Below are 22,406 nucleotides of genomic sequence, written 5' to 3'. Positions count from 1 at the left end.
GTTTCAATTTCATTTATTTCAGAGCTGATTGTAATTATTCTCTGTCTTCTACTGTTTTTGGTATAGATTTTTTGTTCTTTTTCTAGGACTTTGAAATGTAATGTTAAGTCATTTAGTTGTTGACTTTTTCTTCTTTTAAGGAATGAATTCCATGCAATTAACTTTCCTCTTAGAACTGCCCTCATAGTGTCCCAGAGATTTTGATAAGTTGTATCCATGTTCTCATTCACCTCTACAATTTTTTTTTATCTCCTCCTTGGTGTCTTCTGCAACCCCTTGTACATTTAGTATCATATTATTTAGTCTCCAGGTGTTGGAGTAGCTTTTATTTCTTATTTTATCATTGATTCAAATTTCATTCCATTATGATCTGATAGAATGCAGGGTAGTATCTCTACTTTTTTATATCTGTTAAGAGTTTCTGTGGCATAGTATATGGTCTATTTTAGTGAAGGATCCATGTGCTGCTAAGAAGAAAATGTATTCTCTTGTTGGATGAAATATTCTATATATGTCAGTTAAGTCTAAGTTATTGATTGTATTATTGAGTTCTGTAGTTTCTTTGTTCAGCTTTTGTTTTTTAAGATCTATCTAGTGATGAAAAAGGTGTTTTAAAATCACCCAAAACTATTGTGTTGTGGTCTGTTTGACTCTTGAAATTGAGAAGAGTTTGTTTGATGAACATAGATGCTCTGTTGTTTGGGGCATATATATTTATAATTGTTAAGCCTTGTTGGTGTATGTTTCCCTTGAGCAGTATGTAGTGTCCTTCTTTATTTCTTTTGATTAACTTTATCTTGAAGTCTACTTTATTTGGTATGAGGATGGGAACCTCTGCTTGTTTCTACAGTCTATGTGAGTGGTATGATTTTTCCCATCCCTTCACCTTCAGTCTGTGGATGTTGTTTCCTTTGAGATGAGTCTCTTGGAGGCAGTATATTGTTGGGTCGGTTTTTTTGTTTGTTTGTTTGTTTTTGTGTGTGTGTGTGAGATCCATCCTGCTAGTCTATGTCTTTTGATTGGTGAGTTTAGGCCATTAACATTCAGGGTTATTATTGAGACATGATTTGTATTCCCAGCCATTTTTGCTTGTTTTTGGTATTTAACGTGACTTAGCATCTTCTCTGATTAGATTTTCCTTTATAGTAATACATCCCTCTGCTGATTTTCATCATTGTTTTTCATTTCACATTGAAGAGATTGTTCCTTCCTCTATCCCAATAATTCTTAGATTTGGTCTTTTGATGCTGTCTCATAATTCTTGATGTTCTGTTCGTGGTTTCTTACTATCTTTACTGTGTGATCAACTTTATTTTCTAGATTGTATACTTTGTCTTCATTATCTGACATTCTTTCTTCCAGGTGATCTAGTCTTTTGGTTATGCTTTCTATTTATTTTTTTATTTGATTTATTGTATCCTTCATTTCAAGGATTTCTGACTTTTTTTTTCAGGGTCTCTATCTCTTTCTTGAAGAATATTTTGCTACATGTATTTGCTCTCATATCTCTTTGTTTTAGATGATCAATTTTTGCCTGTATTTGCTCATTTAGGTCATTCTTTAATTCACATATCACTTTAATTATGAACCTTCTGAACTCCTTCTCTGACATTTCATCAACTTTGCTGTCCATGGGTTCTGTTGTTACAGTGTTCCGGTTTGTCTGGGGCACTTTCCTCACTTGTTCATGTTGTCTATGTGTCTTCCTTTCTTGCAGTGTGAATCTGAGATATTATAGTTTCTTCCCTATATTCTTGTAGTACCCATGCAGATTGTCTGTACCTCACCTTGATATTGAGCTTCCACACCCTGCTGGTGTCCCTCAGTGTATGCTACTGCATCTAAAGGTGGTGGCGGCAATAGCCGAGGTAACTCAAAATAATAGTGGGGTGCCCTAAGATGGATGCAGTGTCTTACAGAGATGGGGCTGAAAGGGTGGGCCTTACACTGTCTTTGGGATGCCTGCTCTGAGATGCAGCTGCTTCTAGGCCCTGTCTGTTTCAAAAAGATAGGGGCTACTGTGTGGGGAAGGCTATGGCCATGACTGCAGTGTCCCAGGATGGAAGTGGGTTAGGCTTGGGCTTCCAGGTGGCGGGTGAGGGGACGAACTTGGACCTACCCTGGATCTGGGTCCCACACAAGTCAGTAAGGGCAGATCTGGTCTGGGCCTGACCTCCCACGGTAGTCTGCTGGTTGGAAGGGGCAATCTGGTGCTGGAGGCTGGGCTCTGGTGGGTGTCTGCCAGTGGCGAGATGGACCTGGGCCTACTATGAGCCTGGGTCCCACTCAGGCCGGTGTGGGCAGATCTGGGAAAGTAATTTTTATAAATCAACTTTATTTCAGTGCTTAATTTTTGAGGAAACTTGCTCCATTGTTTATTAAAGGAATATTCCTTAAATTTTCTTCTTTCATTGTTGTTTTTCATTCCTGTTTTTCTTTTTGGTGCGAGGGATATAACCCTGGCTTAACTCCAAGCCACATCCCCAGCCCTTTATTTTGTGTTAGGGCCTTGCTAAGTTGCTGAGGCTGGCTTTGAACTTGGGATCCTCCCGCCTCATCCTCACGAGCCTCTGGGATTATAGCTATGTACCACCCCACCTGGGGATAGTTAGTCTTTATTGTGAGGTTCTAATTTGAGAAATCACAGGAATTAAGGAAGGGGTGTGTGTGTGTGTGTGTGTGTGTGGCATGCATTAATTATTGAAGGGATAGAAGTAGTGAATCTTCATAGTTAAAATTTAGTTTATTTCTTTTTTTTTTTTACATTTTTAGTTGTAGATGACACAATACCTTTATTTTTTATTTATTTATGTCATGCTGAGGATTAAACCCAGTGCCCCAAGTGTGTGAGGCAAGCACTCTACCACTGAGCCACAACCCAGCCCTAAACTTCAGTTTATTTCTATGCACACATTTAAATATATATATATTCATACTTAGTTTCCCCCTGTAAAATTATATCTTATTGTATATAGCTTTGTATACTTGCCTTTTTTGTCCTCCCTACACCACCTACAGTACTGGGGATTGAACCCAGGGTTACTTTACCACTGAGCCCCCTTTACATCCTTAGCCTCCCTGCTTCTTTTTCAGTACTGGGAGTTGAACCTAGAACTTCACACATGCTAAGGCAAGTGCTCTACTAATGAGCTACATCTCAAGTCCTTTTTATTTTAAGACAAGATCTTGTTAAGTTGCCTAGCTTGCCTTGGATTTGCCAGCCTTCTGCCTCAGTCTTCTGAGTATCTGGAATTACAGGCATGTACCACCACTTTCAGCTATACTTACCTTTTATTGTAAACTTTTTCTTGCATATAAAATATTCTTCTAAAATAAAATGTGCTGTTTATTTTGGGGATGATTTCTTGTTGGTTTCATGGTATATTGTGTGGTTATACCAACACTTACTCAATGATTCCCTTACTTTAGCAGTGTGGTAAGTCTGCTGATATACAGCAGTTAGGTTGTTTTAAGTTAATAAGCTGATAGTGCACATTTTGCTTCAGAGATGTACTATATTACAGCTTAAACAACAATAATCTATTTCTCGCAGTCTGGTAGCTGGGAAATCAAGATCAAGGTGGTTCCCAATGAGGCTTGCGAATGGCCATCTTCTGTACTTGGCCTTATGTGGCAGAGATGGGAAACAAGCTCTCTGGTTTATTGTCTTATAATGACACTAATCCCATTACAAGGTTTCCAGCTTCATGATTCCATCTATAGCTAACTACATTCTGAAAAATCTAATTTTCAAATACTATCATATCCCTGTTAGAGCTTCAACATATGAATTTTGGAGTAATAAAATTCAGACCATAGCAGCCAACAATGAAAACCTTTTCAGAAGCTACTTATTTTAACCTAAGTAGCAATTTAAAAACTCACATTCAGAATTGTTCTCATTCTGCCTCTGGGAAAAAGTATCTGAAAATCTTCATAGAAAAAATAAAAATTACTGTTGCTTATTCAGCTTGAAATATGTAGTTAAATTATCCATTATTGACATAAAATGGAACCATGAAATTGCTTAGATGATTCATCTGCAAATGTCTTATAGTATCTTTTAAAATACTTTAAAAGATGAGGCCGAGGCTGGGACTCAGTGGTAGAGTTCTTGCCTGACATGCATGAGGCACTGGGATAAATTCCTAGCACCACATAAAAATAAATAAATAAAATAAAGATATTGTGTCCATGTACAATTTTTTTTGAAAAAAATATTTCAAAAAATACTTTAAAAGAGAAAAGAGACTTTAGAGAGTTTCCTTTTCCTACTTGGAAAATAATAGCCAATTTTATGGATAATTACAATTACTTACTGAAGTTCCTTTTAACTTTAGTCTCATTCTCTCAACAAATAAATAATGCAACCAAGAAAGAAGATTTACTATATTTTATTGCTTTATGCTTTTAAAAAATTCATATGCTATCATTTTTAAAATTTGATCTTTTAACAACAGAGTCACTAGGATAGAATAAGTACAATTTTTATTTAATATTTGAGAAACTTGAAGCTTGGAAAAATTAAATTTACCTGTAGTCAATAATCCAGTTTGGGTTGGTTCTGCTACTTCAAGTCCTATCTTCTGTGAGTTCAAAGAACATGGGGAGTTTTTATATTACATTGCTCTGAGAAATAGTAATTAGAGAAAAATGCTAATTTATATTGAAATATGAACAACTAGAAGATACTATATCCAGTTAAACATAACTTGAAAATTCATATATAGCAATCTCATTTTAAAATAATGTAACTTCATAATGATCTATTTCAAATGGTCATCATGATTTATTATGCTTGGCATCCTTTTATTGGTTCTTTTTAAGTTTTTACAAACATTTAAATATTAGTTTTCCTGGAAGATACTAATATGTGTTCATTATGAATTTCTGCTTCTTTTAGGTAATATACTTTCAGAATCACATAATTCTTTTTTTCAGTGTATGAGTTTTAGAGGAGGAAATTCTAGAAGTTTTGGTAGAGAATAAACAAAGCTAGTATAAATTACACTCTTTCATCTTTTTAATTTTTGGCTACCAATTTTGACTAAGGTGACTTGCCTACGTATAGAATTGAAATTGATAATGATCTTTTCTGTAACTTCTCAACTCTGGCTCATATAGTGTGAGAGCAGTTGTAGGCAATACATAAACGTTTTGTAAATGTTGGACATAGTTTTGCTCCAATAAAACTTTATTTACAAAGACAAGCAGCGGCCATATTTGGCCTTGAAGTTATAGTTTGCCAGCCTCTAGATTAGACTTTAAGGTGAAATAAAACTCCTCACTATATTATTTTTGTATTAGTTGTTACATTATTTTGTATTAGTTGTTACATTTTTCTTTTTGCTTTGTGTAAATTCTATTCTTTTTAACTCCATGTTGATGTGTCCCCTTTAATTTCACACTTTTATTTACCCTTTTTTGGTGGGGGAGGTACCGGAAATTGAACTCAGGGGTACTTGGCCAGTGAGCCACATCCCCAGTCCTATTTTGTATTTTATTTAGAGACAGGGTCTCACTGAGTTGCTTAGTGCCTCGCTTTTATTTATTTATTTTTTAAGTTGTGGATGAACCTTTATTTTTATTTATTTTTATGTAGTGCTGAAGATAGAACCCATTGCCTCACACATGCTAAGCAAGAGCTCTACCACTGAGCCACAACCCCAGCCCATTGCCTCACTTTTGCTGAGGTTGGCTTTGAACTCATGATCCTCCTGTCTCAGCCTCATGAGCCAGTGGGATTACAGACGTGCACCACTGCACCTGGCCTTTATTCACTTTTTTTGAGTGCCATTATTATTTTATATCTTTAGTTTCTTTTCTAGACATCCTCATATATCTTTCCAACCCTGTTATCAAGACTTTTCCAATCTAATTAATCAAATATTTATTGGATTTCTAGAGAGAATAATAATAAAGAAATGAACATGCTGGATATTTAAAAATGATAAGCCAAGCCAGGGTGTGGTGGCGCACACCTGAAATTCTGGTGATTGGGGAGGCTGAGGCAGAAGGATTGAAAATTCAAGGAAGGCACAGCAATCAAGCGAGACCTTATCTCAAAAAAAAAAAAAAAATGAGGAGGGCTGGGGATATAGTTTAATTGTAAAGTGCTCTTGTGTTCAATCCCCAGTACCAAAAAAGAAAGGAAGGCAGTCAGGCAGGCAGGCTTCAGCTGACTATTAAAAGGTTGGAGAGAAATTAAATATCAGAGGATACTCTTTGTGACTCCATTTGGTATAAAACAAAATGTTTTTCCTACTCTCACACTTAGTTCTACACTGAACTCTTCACCTCTGGTCACCAAAATGTATATGGTTTCAATAAGTCATTTACAAGTGGAAGCTCACATATTACCTCCCTCTTTCATTTCTTCTGCCAAATAAGGAATCCCACCATGGACTGGTCATTTTCAAGATCATTTCCCGGAGCAAGGTGCTAAAGATATGGTTTGCTTTTCTCTTGGGAGTTTATGTCTTTGAATTTTATTTTTCTTCCCTGTGGTAAGATAAAGTGTCAATGGGTGCAGACATGCCCTTGAAAGTCCTGAGGCCAGAGGTCTACACCAGCTTTACCCAGGTATTCTGGCAAATGGGCTCCTCTCTGACTGGTTGACTTGCTTTTTTTTTCTTTGTGACTCCATTTGGTATAAAACAAAATGTTTTTTCTACTCTCACACTTAGTTCTATACTGAACTCTTCACCTCTGGTCACCAAAATGTATATGGTTTTTCTCCCTATGAACAACCAGTTCTCCAGTGTACACCAACTGAATGTCCTATAATTCAATTCAGTTATGATACTAACTACCTGGAGATAGCATCAGATCCCACAGGTTGACAGTTCAGTCCTACAAGACTATGCCCACTTCAGATGCTATTTGCAAGCCTCAAGTTGTGACCTGTACTTGTAACAGGCAAGCTCTGAATCTTAAGTTCCCACTCCCCACTCTTGCATTCAATTAATATAGCTAGGGTGGTTCATAGAACCGAGGGAAACACATTTACCCTTTTCTTTAAAATACTACAGATAACAGCCAAACAAAAGAGATGCATAGAGCAAGGTCTATGGGAAAGGGCACAAAACTTTCTGGGCACACCACTCTCCTAGTACCTCCATGTGTTCAGCAGTGTAGAAGTTCTCCAAACCCTGTCCTTTGGAGTTTTATGAAGGCTTTATTATGTAGGCATGGTTGATAAATCCTTGATCATTACTAATGAAATCAACCTTCAAGCCCTTTCTCCTCTCCTTGGAGATCAAGCAGGATGTGCGGATGTGGTTGAAAGTTCCAGTACTCTTATCACATATTTGGCTCCTCAAGCTGTCTTGCATCCTACTAAGGTTACCTCCTTCGAACAAAAGATTGTCCTATCACCTAGGAAATTCCAAGGGGTTTAGGAGGTCTAGGAGCTCTATGTTAGGAACCAAGGGCAGAGACCAAATGTGTATTTCTTATTATATTGCAGTATCACAGACCCTTCCAGTCTTTTCTGGCCATTGACTTAGGCAAGTATGAACACAGGAGATAGGAATAGCAAGCCACCCAACTTTTTTGGATTATAGACTATCTTTAAGCTTCAATGCATAGATAAAGGAGTCTTCCATGGAATTTCTGTTAGCTCATTAGGGACATAATTTGGGATTTGGAATTAGGATTTAAAAAAAAAAGCAGACTGAATCAGCACTTATTTTTCTTCTGTGCACATATTTTCCTATGTAAGATAGATGGCCTCTAATGATTGCATCTCAAAATAGTTACAGCAGACCAAGTGAGTATATGGACAGGGTACTGGATCTGAAAGCAAAGTCATATGTGCTGAGAGTGAGCCCCTGCAGTGGGGTAGAACTGCCCTGCCTGTATTATGCCTTCTGCAAGGTAGGCAATCCAAGAGAAATGACAGCCTGTATTCAGCAAGTAGGGTCAGGAGTTATCAGGGATATTTGGAGAACAGGTGAGTCTGCCTCGGTTTTCCCAGGCTGCATGAATGAGTTCTCTACAAAAATTTAAACTTTCGCATCCTAGTTTTTATTTATTTATTTTTTTAACCAGTTCCTGATATCTGGTGCTAGAATTTATTTCTAAAGTCAAAGTAAGATCACACTAAAATATACAGGTATCCAGGATACCAGTTTTTAGCTTCTTGTTGGATTATATAGTATTTACTTATTCTTGCTTCAGGAGAAATCAGGCACATCTCTAAGTCTTAAGTACTTGTCATGGAAGTATCCATGTACTAAATGGTTTGGCCACAGTGGTATGACAGAAGGCATGAAGGGAACAGAGAGGAGGGATGAGAGTGTTACGGTATAGGGACTATGTTGTCATGTGGAATAAAATAGGGGAAATCTCAATGGAATCATTAAAATACAGGGACTAAAAGGAAAGTAAAGACCTAGCCCCATAGCACTCTGGTTCTAGTAATCGGCTTTTTTGAAGGCAGAGGAAAAATTAGACAGTGAATAAAATCACAGCATTTAATATGTGAAATGTTCTAATTGGATCTTGAAAGGTGACCACCAACTTGAAAAAGAAGAGGATCAGCTTTAAAAACAAACCTCAGACTGTGTGGTGAGCAAAGATGTGCCAGAGGACATAGGTGTTCAAGGAGCTGAGCCCAATGCACTGGGATCAGACTCTAATACCTAAGCAGAGAGCACTTCTGATGCCCATAGGATGCTCTAGAACACAGGGACAGGACAGGAGGAAAAGGACCAAACCCCTTTGGGCCCTGTATATCTGGGGCTCCCCCAAACTGGAATTCTGTTCACTGGCGTTTTGTGGAGGCACAGGGGAACCAGCCCAAGTTGGGAATAAATTCCATGAGTGAAACTGGATCTCTTAAAGAAACAAGGGAAATTTCCATTTATAGCAGATTTTGTTCATTATTGTAAATAGAAGTGTTCTAGAGCCTTAAAGAATTGAAAAAGGAAATTTAAAACATTTAAACAGACATAAAAGGCTTTGGGGAAGACTTAGGGACCAGGGCTCCCATTCTCTTTTAGTCAAGTTTCCTTTGTTCCTTTCCTCCTCCCGCTTTAATTTAATTTGTAGTACAACATGATTAATTTTGAATGCTTTGAATCATCATTTAAAAGTCTGTGCTAAGATAGAAATTTCTAAGCAAATCAATTTATGAGTAAAAAACTTGAGGTTTCATGGTAAATATTAATATTTACCATAACTAATATTATGTGCATAAAAGTCAATCCAAATGAAAGAATAAGTTAAGGTTGTAAAAGAATATGGTTTACTCATTTTTCTCCCTTAAAACCATACAGGTAATATATGCTTTGAACACTAAAAATGATGAGCATGAATCTGCAATTCAAGCCCTAAAAGATGCTCATGAAGAAGAAATCCAACAAATTCTTGCAGAAACAAGAGAAAAAATATTGCAATATAAAAGCAAAGTAACAGAGGAGTTAGAGCTTAAGAGAAAGATTCAAGTTTTAGAAGCATCCTTAGAAGATCATATAAAAATGAAGCAACAGGCTTTAACAGAATTTGAAGCGTATAAGCACAGAGTTGAGGACATGCAACTTTGTGCAGAAGCCCAGCATGTCCAACGCATAGTAACCATGTCTAGAGAAGTTGAAGAAATTAGAAGGAAATTTGAAGAAAGATTACGGAGCTTTGGACAGCTCCAAATACAGTTTGAAAAAGACAAACGATTGGCACTGGAAGATTTGCGGACTGCTCACAGAAGGGAGATGCAAGAGCTGTTAAAGTCACAGCAGGATCACAGTGCCTCAGTAAACAAAGGGCTGGAGAAGACAGAGGAACTACACAGGCTGGAGGTGGAGGCCTTAAACAAAACACTTGAAGAGCTAAGGCTTGAAAAGAAAAAACTCATTGAAGATTATGAAGGCAAGTTGAATAAAGCTCAGTCTTTTTATGAACGTGAACTTGATACTTTGAAAAGGTCACAGCTTTTTACAGCAGAAAGCTTACAGGCTAGCAAAGAGAAAGAAGCTGATCTTCGAAAAGAATTTCAGGGACAAGAAGCAATTTTACGAAAAACCATAGGAAAATTAAAAACAGAATTACAGATGGTGCAGGATGAAGCTGGCAGTCTTCTTGACAAGTGCCAAAAACTGCAGATGGCACTGGCCACAGCAGAGAGCAATGTTCAGGTAAGTCAAGAGTTGTATTCCACACATGAATTCTTTCTCTTTTCTCTTTTAAATATATTTATTTTGTAGACTGGAGAGCACCCTAGCTAGTTTAGGATCAGCTTCTTTGCATTCTCATAATTTAAATTTTTCTTTTTTTTCTTTTTTCCATTTTTGCTTTTTCCTTTGTGAGAAAAATCAATGAAGTGATGATTTTTATTACCCTGAACCTGTTCTGTCAGAATCTCAGACATCTAGGGCCTAAAAAGATAAGCTTAAAATTCTATAGATTATTTATGAAGGTATTTTATTTAAATAACATGTTAATATTTTCCTAAGCAGTTTGGGAGAGTTAAAACATTGGGCTTAGGGTTTAATTATGTTTTTTCCTTCCTCTTCCAATGGTCTGCCCATCAAACAAAAATTAATTGTTTTAATAGTTCTTGAAAATAGCTAAAAGTCTCCACAAGTTTTATCTCATTAACATAGAAAGTTTAAAACTTTTAAAAATATCTATGTAGCATAGAATGGATTAGAAAGGGTAGAATAGTCTTTCCTGACTGGGGCATATAATTTGTGCAAATAAAAAGTTATAAATGTCACCATTGTGTACAGATCTAAAACTCTAGGTAAGTTAAGTAGGACTTTTCAACAAGAGAAAGCATATGCTTATAATTTAAATAAAGGATTTAGCTTAGTGTCATTTTTGCATTTTAATATGTCTCTTCAATCTTTCTTAGGTTCTTCAAAAACAGCTTGATGATGCCAAGGAGGGAGAAATGGCCTTATTAAGCAAGCACAAAGAAGTGGAAAGTGAGCTAGCAGCTGCCAGAGAACGTCTACAACAGCAAGCTTCTGATCTTGTCCTCAAAGCCAGTATGTCTGACCATAATTTGTTATAATGCTCAGCTAAAACAAACACTAAAATATTCTTTCAAGACAAAATTTGAATATTTAACAATTTTTTATGATTTAAAATTTAAACATTTTACTAATATTTTTAAAAAATATTTATTTTTTAGTTGTAGTTGGACACAATACCTTTCTTTATTTTACTTATTTATTTTTATGTGGTGCTGAGAATCGAACCCAGGGCCTTGTGCTAGACGAGCACTCTACCTCTGAGCCACAACCTCAGCCCCATTTTACTAATATTTTAAAATTATTTGGATTCTATGTTAAAGGACTCTGTTATCTTATTAGTGAACCATAAGAAGCAAATGATTTTTAGGAATATATTTTTGTAGAAAAACTAAGATTTAGCTGGTAAAATTACCAGTAAATAAAGCAGTAAAAGAAAAATCAAACATTCTAAGAAGACTTTCATCCTTTAAAAGCCTACATTTTAGAGCATTTAAATTAGTTGAACTATATGCAACTTGAATTTGACTTGTTATTAAGGATTGTTTTACATGTTAAAACTGAATTGTCCATTCTCAAGTGGCTGAGTTGCTCATTTCATAGCCCTTACTAGAGGAGGTAGCTGACCTATGTCAGATCCGAAGTTGTGTTTTGTTGTAGTGTTTAATGTGCCCAGCAAAGCTGATTAACACCTTTTCTGATTTTCATTGGCTTATTGATAAATCACAGATTTCTCTTCCCACAAAGTACTAATTTTTAATAACCTTCAACATGCATCAGGATCACCTGGAGGGTTTGTGAAATCAATGATGCTTGGCTTCATCCCTAAGAGTTTTTGACTGGGTCTGGGGCAGGCTTTTTTCTCACATGATGTTGGTCCTGCTGGTACTTTGAGAACCACTGCATTAAACCATGCTTTCTATGAGCCGCTGCTCTCTAGTTTTCCTCCCCTTCCCCATACATTTTCACTGCCATTTATTTTATTCTTTCATAACTTTGCTGTTCTTACCTGTTTTTTTAATCTAGTCTCTTGTCTAAAACAAATTCAGTCTCAACGAAACTGCTATCTGCCACCTTTGTTCCCTGCATACAAATTCTTTCTCTGTTAAAATTAGAAAAAGGAAGAAATTAGAAAAGAACAAATTGCTCATTTGGCTTCATAGTGTTAGTCTGTGCATCCTCTTACCTTGTTTTACTCCCAGGAGTCTTTTACATGAACCAATGAAGAGTTGCTTCTACTTCAGCTTGTATAGCCTACAATCTTAAAAAAGAAAAAAGACAAGGCAGAAACTTATTAGGTACAGAGAGCAACTTCAGTGAAATGAAAATGGACTTTCTAATTTAAATTATTTTAGTTGGATAAGAAACATTCCCATGGTAAATATTTCCATTTTATACAGTGAAGAAACCAAAGAAAAAATTGTACATGCAGACCAATTTATTTTACTTAGGTATAAAGTACAATTGTGTAATTAAATACAAACTGTTTAGTATCACAGTAACTGATTTCTAAATTGAAAGGATTTTCTTTTGGGGGGGGCATAGGTCATATTGGAATGCTTCAAGCAACTCAAATGACCCAGGAGGTTACAATTAAAGATTTAGAATCAGAAAAATCAAGGGCCAATGAGAGATTATCTCAGCTTGAGGAGGAAAGAGCTTTTTTGCAAAGCAGAACTCAAAGTTTGGATGAAGAGCAGAAACAGCAAATCCTGGAACTAGAGAAGGTAAAGAATAATAAGATACCCTACCTCAAAAGGGGAGGGGAGAAAGGTCAGTTTTGCTTGTTTTCAGATTTAAAGTATTTGGAGTGTTTACTCCTACTTCCACAGCAACAGTGCATTTCTTCTGCAGTTGTTTTTATTTTTATCTTGAGGAAATTTACAAAGCTAGAGTATTCCATAATGTGTATATATTCAAAATACTTGGGTAATAATCTAGAATATAAAAACTTAAGACATTTCAACCTATTTCAAGCCAGAAACTCAGTGAACTCTGATTTCAATGGAAGGTGCATTTAGTTATAATCAGATTTCTTTTTGTGTTAATTTTTTTTTCAATACTGGAATTGAACCCAGAGCCTCAAGCATGCTAGGCAAGCACCCTACCACTGAGCTACATCACCAGCCCTTTTTTTAAACTTTATTTTGAGATCTCACTAAGTTGCCCAGGCTGACTTCAAACTTTCTGTCCTCTGTCTCTTCCTCCAGAGTAGCTGGGATTATAGGTATATGCCACCATGTTTGTCTACACATACACCTAGGAAATTTTTATACAACTAAAAAGGATGACAAGCATTAAGTTTTGAAAATTCATATATCAGCAAATCAAATTTCTAGATTAAATAAGTCAGATGTTATTTGTAGAGTCATTGCTGAATATTTATTTGTTTTTTTTTTCCAGATACCCATAGTACCATGTAGGAGTTTCGGTCATCCTTTCCTTTCTCCTTCTCTCAACAACTTAATATATGTGCATACACACAACCTTTCGCCTTCCATCCAGTTAAGCTCCGTTCCTGTGTATTCTCACAAGACATGATGGACACCCCTTTCATAGGACTTATAAAATTCTCAGTGTCTTTTAACTTTTTTTGCCACTAGACTTGTGAGTGCTTAAAGGATATACAATTGGAACTCAAAATTTCATTGAATAGTATCACTTGAGATGGTAATGAGTGAACCATTTTGCATGCTACTTTGACATACAGGAGGTCAATCTCTTTTAAACTTCCTTTTTTCGATTTATATTTGAGTCTAACTTAATAATGATATATTTTACTTCTTGGTTTAAAATATTTTATTTTACCTCTGTCACCTTGTTACTTTCTGAGTATACCAGTGATCTATTCTTATATTTCAAAAGTAGATCTCATAGCATTCAGTTTATTCAAGTTTACATATTTATAAGGTGTTCAAATACTAATAGCGGTAATAGAAACTACTGACCTTTATTTGTTTTAATTTTAGAAAGTAAATGAAGCAAAGAGAACTCAGCAAGAATATTATGAAATGGAGTTAAAAAACCTGCAAAATAGATTGGAAGGAGAGATGACTCAATTAAATGAAGCCCATTCTAAGACTTTGGAAGAATTAGCCTGGAAGCACCATATGGCGATTGAGGCTGTCCACAGCAATGCAATTAGAGATAAGAAAAAACTGCAAATGGTAAGTAAAAATTCAGTTTATCATTGTGTTGTAAACCGATGAGAAATCCAACATAGCCTATATTATAGCAGAATAATTTGCTTCATTTTGATGGTTCCTGTCCTATAATCATTCTTCAAATCATAGTTCAAATAGAATCATACATGAAGTTCTTGACATGGTACATAGTTTATTGAACTGATATATGGCATTGTTGTTTTAGTAGAAATACTGTCTTTGATCTTGAACTGTCTCTTCATGAGACAACCAACTAAGTGTACCCTTCAGGAAGCCTCAACTAGTTAAAGCATCTATTTTCCTTTCCTGTGAAAATTATTTTTGTGTGTTTTTTTCTTTCTTCCTCAACTAAGTCGTCAGCTTGCTAATGATTCTACGTAACAGTATTGGCACAGTAAAAAAAAAAAAATGAAATATACGACAGACTTTGGCCTTACATGGAGCTCTTTGCTTATTAGCCACATTACCTTGAGCTCAAGATATATTTGTTCCTCTGAAGCTCAAGATAAAGTGTTGGGTTTCCAGACATATCCTAGCACATGATGATGAAAAAATACTGGTTATTAGTATTTCTTATCATGTGGCAGATACTGCCATGATGTTGTACATATATTTTTTCATTTAAGGCCATTTTACTGAAGGTGGGATGTGCTTAGTCATGTGTCATGTGCAACTAATGAAACTCAGGCCTTGAACTCAGGTCTCATGTATCCCAAACTCCAAGACATTTAAACACCACCTCATGTAGGCATTTATTAATGATGACTATTACCTTATATATAGTAGAATTTTGGAGTTTAAAAAGAGCTTTCCTATAGTATATTCCTTAATACTCAAGATTTGGAGATTACTATTATTTTTATTATACAGATAGTATAATATGTTTAATAAACCCAAATGCAGAGCCACAAACATGGTAAGTAGAACAAGTGGAATATGGATTTAGATCTTCTGCTTCAGTGTTCTTTCCTTTTGTGTCACAACTAGTTGGAAAAAATATTTCAAGACCTTAAAAATTAAAAATTCAAGTAAGACTTTCTCTCAGAATGTTGTTTCTGCCTAAGCTTACTATTATGTATTTATATAGCTAAATACTTAGTACTCTATGCACACTCACTATTCCAGGACTGATGTGTGCTGCTTTAATCATGTGTGCTGAGTGGCTCTGGATGTTCAGGATTTTATTGTAAAATGATAAATGGTACTTGCTACTTCTGTAATTTCTTTGATAGCTATCTTTTACTATTGTTTTTCATTTCAGTATCCCTCTCACTGTACCCTTCTCCTTTCTTATTGGAACATTTAAATGGTGTGTGTCTTGCTTTTAGTCTTTATATCTCTATATTGCTTTAAGTGCCAGAATCAAATTATCTTTTATCAGTATCATTTTTACTTCATTATTTTACTCTTAATCATTCTTTTATGCATTATATTTTGAGGCCACCTCAGAAGCCTGCCTTAACCCACTTATATTTCTTAAAGCATGATTGCTATAAGATTACTTGATGTTTCCTATATGTGAGCATATTCAAAACATCTGTGGTAGCCTTATTTGTACTCTTCTCTTTGGTCAAAATAACTATTTGTAACTTGCTGCTTCATTTCTCTCCTGCCTTCTTGCTTGTCTGAGTCTAAGCTAAAACCATGTTCCTAGAATAGTTTTTAAAGAATATTTAACTAAAGATGACTTCTCTGCTCCTCATTGTTAAGTTATCCCAAAGGATTATGTTTTTCATCCTAACTAGTTCACCCACCTGAAAGTGAGTACACAGAGAACCCAAGCAGAGGAGTTGACATGCAAGCTTGAGACTGCACTGCCTTAGAAAGGCAAAGCAGCTCTTGTGTGGTATCTGGAACTTAAGATTTCAGCAAGGTTCTCATAAGAATGACTCATTGTATCTAAACTGTTCATGCATACAATGCCAGATCATAGGTGACCAGCTGCTAACAAAAACCTGGGTACCAAGTATTTCATGAACTTTCCTGGTAGACAGCGTTTCACAGTGAGTTGTCACAAATTGCTACGAAATTGCATTCAATGTGAAAGGGTTCTTGGAGCTTTGCCTGTCTCCTATAGACTTCAGCTCACATTCCTTTCCCTTTGCTGGTTGTACTTTGATTTAATCATTCAGAGCCACTGTACAAGGAGTCCTGTGAGTACTCCTAGATATCACCACGCCTCAGTTTGTCATGGGTACCCTAAAATTGGATCCATTTATTACTCTACTCCCCTCACATTGTAAGGATGTTGAATGTCTTGTGACATTCCATGCTCTTTTTTGCCTCCATGGTGTATCACTTGTTTTTTCCTCTGCCTTTGCATTCCCTTCTTACTCCACCTCCTTTTCCTTCCTGCTGTAGCCCTTTTAAACCATACTTAGGAATTGCTTTCTTTCTAAAGGTTTCCCTACCAAACAACCTTATCAGTTCCCCATCCATATACTCCTGTACCCTCTCTGTATGTCTAATTCTAACTAATATATTTAATTACTTGATTTTTAAAATTTATGTATTTATTTTAATTAGGTGTGTATCACAGCAGAATGCATTTTGATTCATTGTACACAATTGCAGAAGAACTTTTCATTTCTCTGGTTGTACATGATGTAGTGTCACACCATATGTATAGTTGTACATGTACCTAGGGTAATGATATCCATCTCATTCCACCCATCTTTCCTGTCCCCATGTATCCGTCCCACTTCTCCCTCCCTTTTGCCAAATCAAGGTACCTACCTCCATATTCCACCCCACCCCCCCAGTTATGGCTCAGCATTCACTCATCAGAGAGAACATTCAGTCTTCGTTTTTTGGGGGATTGGCTTACGTCACTTAGCATGATATTCTCCAACTCTATCCTAATTTACCTGTAAATGCCATAATTTTATTCTCTTTTAATGCTGAGTAATATTCCATTGTGTATATACCACAGTTTCTTTATCCATTCATCTATTGAAAGGCATCTAGGTTGCTTCTACAGTTTAGCTATTGTGAATTGAGCTGCTATAAACATTGATGTGGCTGCATTACTATAGTATGGTGATTTTAAGTCCTTTGTGTATAGACTGAGGAGTGAAATAGCTGTGTCAAATGGTGGTTCCATTTCAAGTTTTCTAAGGAATCTCTCCATACTGCTTTCCAGATTGGTTATACCAATTTTCAGTCCCACCAGCAATGTATGAGTGTGCCTTTCCCCCCACATTCTCATCAACACTTACTGTTGTCTGTATTCTTGATAACTGCCATTCTGACTGGTGTGAAATGAAATGTTAGAGTAATTTTGGTTTATGTTTCTCTAATTACTAGAGATGTTGAACATTTTTTTCCATATTACTTAATTCTTGAGCTTATTAAAGGCAGCCACTATGTCTTAAGTCGTTTGTTTCCCAAGTATTAAATAGCACACCTGGCAAAGAGTAGGTAGTCTTGAGTAAGTATCAGTTTTACTGGTTTTGCTATTCAGTGTCTTAATTTTGTACTTGCTAATACTCTACTGTTATTTCTATATTAGACATCTGGGTTCTAGAAGTGTTACTGGATTTGTTTAAATGTAAACCTAAAAGAATTCTGAATTCTGGAGAATAGTAATGTTTTCTTTATTCATCAAATTATCATTGAAATCATACTTCTCAGTTTTTTTACTATAACAATTTAAACCAGCTATATATTCTTTCTATTCAAAAAAACTACTTAATGGGTGTATCATATATGATTGAATGATAGAATCTAAGCTACTGGGATTGAGCAGAGTCACTGTTAATTCTGATACTGTTAAAAGGTAAGATTAATTTGAAAATTGTCAAAATATAAGACAGAAAAGTCTTTCTTGGAATCTTGAAAGTTTATAATGTTTGCAATATTGTTTATTTTCTAATATTTCTTTTTCTAAGGAATTAGAGGAACAATATAAAAAGGAAAAACTAAACCTGGAAGAGGATAAAAATCAGCTTCAACTAGAGCTAGAAAACCTGAAGGAAGCCCTGGAAGACAAGCTGAATACAGCTAATCAAGAGGCAAGAATTCTTTAGGCCTATCCCCTACATTATATATGTTTTTAATAATAACTTACTCTGGTGACACTGTATAGGTAGTGAAGGTAACATATCTAGGACAAAAATAATTTAAAAATCTTGATGCTTAATTTTTCATGAGTTTTTTCTTAGAACGTAAAAATTTACTATCAAAAACATTAAACCAAGTTGTTTTTCTAGGGAAGAATATTACCTTACTGGGAAATAAATGGAAGAGGCACGTCTTCTCTTTTGCAAAATCTTCCCTACCGTATGTCTGGTTTTTAAAAAGAGAAATGTTTTAAGTTCTATATAATGGTATCTAAAATAAATTTTAAGGGGCTGAGATTGTGGGTCAGTGGTAGAGCATTTGCCTGGTATGTGTGAGGCCCTGGCTTCGATCCTCAGCACCGCATATAAATAAATAAAATAAAAGATCCATTGGCAACTAAAAAATATTAAAAAATAAAATAAATTTTAAATTCTCAATGAAAATATCATTTATCCTGGAAAAGAAAAGGATATGATAAAAATGCTATCACAAATTTGTGAATAAAATCAATATAAAGACTTTTTTAAAATCACAACATTTTTCATCCCTTCTCTTTCCCTCTTTTGCCAGGTTGAGGCTATGGTCTAGAAAGGCCTTCATCCTGTCTTCTTCCCTTTCTTTCCTTTAATCCTTCATGTAGCTTGTTGTGTGATCGTCCTCAGACTCTTGACACTTCTTATGTCTTCTGACCTCACTAGTGTCATCTTCCCCAATAGCTTTCAAGTCCGCTTTCTCATCACTCCACGTCTTCCCACAGAAACCACACCAAAATGCATGAGTGTCCCTGAGCAGGCTATGAATTTTCACTCAGTGATGTTGAGTTATTTTTTTTTTTTAGTTGTAGTTGGACACACTACCTTTATTTCACCACATTCATCCAGAGAAAGAACTAAGTGCTATATTTGAGAAGGATGGAGTAGTACTCAGACTGTTACTAAAATCAGCCTAGCCCATTTTCTATCCAAGGTAATCCACTGCTAGCTTCAGATTTGCACACCTCTATCAGCAGAACATGATCCTTGGAGTTACTGTATACTGCTCTCATTAGAAGACACTTTACTGACCATCTGTGTTTCTCATGCAGGCCCGCAGGGTTCTTTTCTCAATTCTAAATGGCTTATCTAAGTGTTCCTCCAACCTACATTCCTTAATTTCACTGAGGAGAGATCTAGTAAATATGTAACTTATGTTCCTTCTGGCTACATTTTCAATTATGTTTTAGCACCCTACTCGTGTTTTGATGTCACTTTAGATTGACTCCCCAAGCATCTGCCTGGCTCATTCCCCCATATGCTTATACTTTCCCTTCAGTCTGGGACATCTTTTCTCTTGTCCTGCTTCGCTGACCAGGATCTCCAGAGATAGTAAACATTCTTATTTGGCTTCCTGCTATTAAAGGAACCATATCAACATTTCCCAGTTAACCCAAAATGCTTCTCCAGAGTTCTGTTTTATAAGAGCCCTTTATCAGGTCAGGGAAATTCTCTTCCAATTCTAGTTTTATAATTTAAAAAAAAAAATCATGAATAGATGTTGAGTTTTCTATATGTATTAAGATCATACTTTTTTCTTAATTAATGTTCTACTTTAATTAGTTTTCTCATATTAAATCAACATTGAATTTATACATTTTCGATATAATGTAAGATTCTGTTGGTTAATACCTGTTTGGGGATTTATGAGCCCGTATTTGTAATATTGCTTTGTATTTTTCCTTTTTCATGTCTTCCTTTTCTGGTTTTCAAGTCAAGATTATACTGGCCTCATAAAATTAAATAAAACACATGCCTTCTTCTGTTCTCTGGAAGAGTGAGATTGAAATTATTTTTTAACCTCATTTGCATTGTGGTTAGAAATTGTGGTTTGCATGAAAGCAGTTTTTGAAACTTGTTTAAATTAGCTTTGTGACCTAGAACATAAAGGATTCTGAATGATTTCAGTCAATTAATGCAGTGAATACTATGTCTATCCATAAAATTAAGATTTTAAACTATTTTTTCAAATCTTCTCTATTCTTTCTGATACTTATCTCCTTAATTGATCAGTTATTATAGACCAATATTATGATGGTGTATTTATTTGTTTCTCCTTAGATTTATAAGCTTTGTTGTATGCATATAAAAGAAAAAATATTTTAGATACTTAGTAAATCACACTTTTTAGCTTATGTTGTATTATTTGATATTGTATAACCTGCTTTCTTTTAGTTTGTATGGATAGTATATCTTTTTCCATGCTTTGTCTTTCACTTTTCTGTGTGTGCCTCTTGCAAACCACATATGACTACAAATCTAGTCTGAAATGTTTTCCTTTTAAATCAGAGTTTATTTCATTTTAATGGGAGGACTAGTAGATATATCTATGCAGAGAGAAGGAAACAATTAGAAGATACTTTATAAAGACTAAAAGAGAGGATTTTAGAAAAAAATTAATATGCTCTTCTATAAGTTTATGGATCTTAATTACCCTTATAAGTGGTATAGCCTAAAAATAGACTATATGAATTTAAATGATAAATTCAAAAATGCTGAAATCATAATATGATATGAAGTGACTCCAGCATCTCAGTTGAAGCATAAGTATGCTATCCTTTGAAATTTTATTTGGGATTGCCTTCAGAAACAGAATATTAGACTGAAGAGTTAATAATCTGACCATTATGGTATTTTAAATGTTCTTCTAATATTCAAGTTTATAGGTTTTCTTCTGAACATAAGTTTTTATGCATATATATGTATATACACATATACATATATAGGTATATGTATTTCAGTATTTTCTTAAAATGGAAATAATTTGATTTTATTATAAATGTTACTTCATAATTAATACATTGTCTGATACATGGTAACACATCAGTAAATATTTGTGAATGAAACATTAAATTAACACATATTACTGAAAACTAAATCAACTTTCTTGTAAGTAAGAGTATAGTTTTCTCTTGTTGTGTAACAAATTTCCAACAAGTTTCATGACTTAAAATGGCACGTCTTTGTTATCACACGGTTTTGTGGGTCAGGAGTCCAGTTGTGGGTTAACTGCATCCACTGCTCAGGATCTTACTAGGCTGAGATCAAAGTGATAGCTGAGGCCACAATCCCACCTGGAGTGAGAGGTTCTTTTTCAAGTTCGCTGGTTACCAGAAATCATTTCCTTGTGGCTGTGTGAATGAGATCTCCATTTTTGTTTTATTTTTATTTTTTTAGTTGTAGATGAACACAATATCATTATTTTATTTATTTATTTTTATATGGTGCTAAGAATTGAACATAATGCCTCATATGTGCTAGGCAAGCGCTCTACCACTGAGCCACAACCCTAGACTGAGGTCTCCATTGTCTTGCCAGCTCCTGGCCAAGGAACTGCTCTCAACTCTGAGAGTCTCCCTTCCCAACACCCTCCTCCCCAAGTGACCAGGTGAAGCATATTTCACCCATGAGTCCCAATATGCTGAGGAGCCCAGGGTATCAGAGATGCTACTACTAAACCTTGCTCATCAGGTTAGTGTTTTTCCTGGAAAACAGATATATAATTTTATTTAGGTTTTTTTTTTTTAATTATTGCCTTTCTATCTAGCTCTTGCTCTAAAGATGATCTTTTTAGAAAAAGAGCCGAGTTGTAGTCAGAAGATGAATTGTGTGGGGAGGGTGTTGGTAATTAGAGTTATTAGATAAATGACTTAAGATGCTATTAAATTAGTGCAGGCAAGAAATGATTTACAAATCATTATTGATTGATAGGCATTACAGGAGGAAAAGTTTATTGAAATGGCAAGACAATGATTTGTTTGTATATGTGACTTCAAACTGATTGTAAGACATGTAGGCTGGAAATGAGTGGAGTTCAGGCCTGGAGGTTAAGAGTAGTCAGTTCCTGAAGCCCTTTAAGTGGAGGACCTCACCAGGTATAGCTGATAAGAAGAAGAGAACCAATATTGAGTTAATCAGGCCAGGAAAAGGTATCAAGGAGGAAAAATCAGAAGTCTACAAATGAAGATTAATAGATATCAGAAAACCACAAAAGCAATATTTAAAAGAGGGGGGAAGTGCCTTGCAATGTCATACAATGCTTGTAGAGTATGAGTCCTGAAAAGATGGCAGTAGGTTGTACAATCACAAGTTCTCCAAGGACCTTTCTATGATTTCAATAGAAAAGTTGGGTTGGAAGCTAGAGTAAATAGATTTAATCAGAATAGTAATGG

General features: G+C 35.3%; 1 protein-coding gene across 8 annotated transcripts in view; it reads left to right on the top strand.

Annotated features, from left to right (window-relative positions):
* Nucleotides 1-22,406, top strand: part of Fam184a (family with sequence similarity 184 member A) — a 140,723-nt gene that overhangs the window by 53,928 nt on the left and 64,389 nt on the right. For all 8 annotated transcript variants that reach the window (XR_006856719.2, XM_058586245.1, XM_058586246.1 and 5 more), the window contains exons 2-6: nucleotides 9,282-10,136; nucleotides 10,856-10,991; nucleotides 12,522-12,703; nucleotides 13,946-14,143; nucleotides 18,031-18,153. Coding sequence is in view for 7 of the 8 variants with exons in the window: in XM_058586245.1 (XP_058442228.1) it covers nucleotides 9,282-10,136; nucleotides 10,856-10,991; nucleotides 12,522-12,703; nucleotides 13,946-14,143; nucleotides 18,031-18,153 (1,494 nt within the window). In the remaining variant the exon portion in view is untranslated. The remainder of the gene's footprint in view (nucleotides 1-9,281; nucleotides 10,137-10,855; nucleotides 10,992-12,521; nucleotides 12,704-13,945; nucleotides 14,144-18,030; nucleotides 18,154-22,406) is intronic.

This window comes from Marmota monax, unplaced genomic scaffold, assembly GCF_021218885.2.
Source record: "Marmota monax isolate L192 unplaced genomic scaffold, Marmota_monax_Labrador192_F-V1.1 WCK01_AAM20220418_F8-fsc00140, whole genome shotgun sequence".
In the NCBI taxonomy this organism is placed as follows: domain Eukaryota; kingdom Metazoa; phylum Chordata; class Mammalia; order Rodentia; family Sciuridae; genus Marmota; species Marmota monax.
This window is presented reverse-complemented; position numbering and strand designations above follow the sequence as displayed.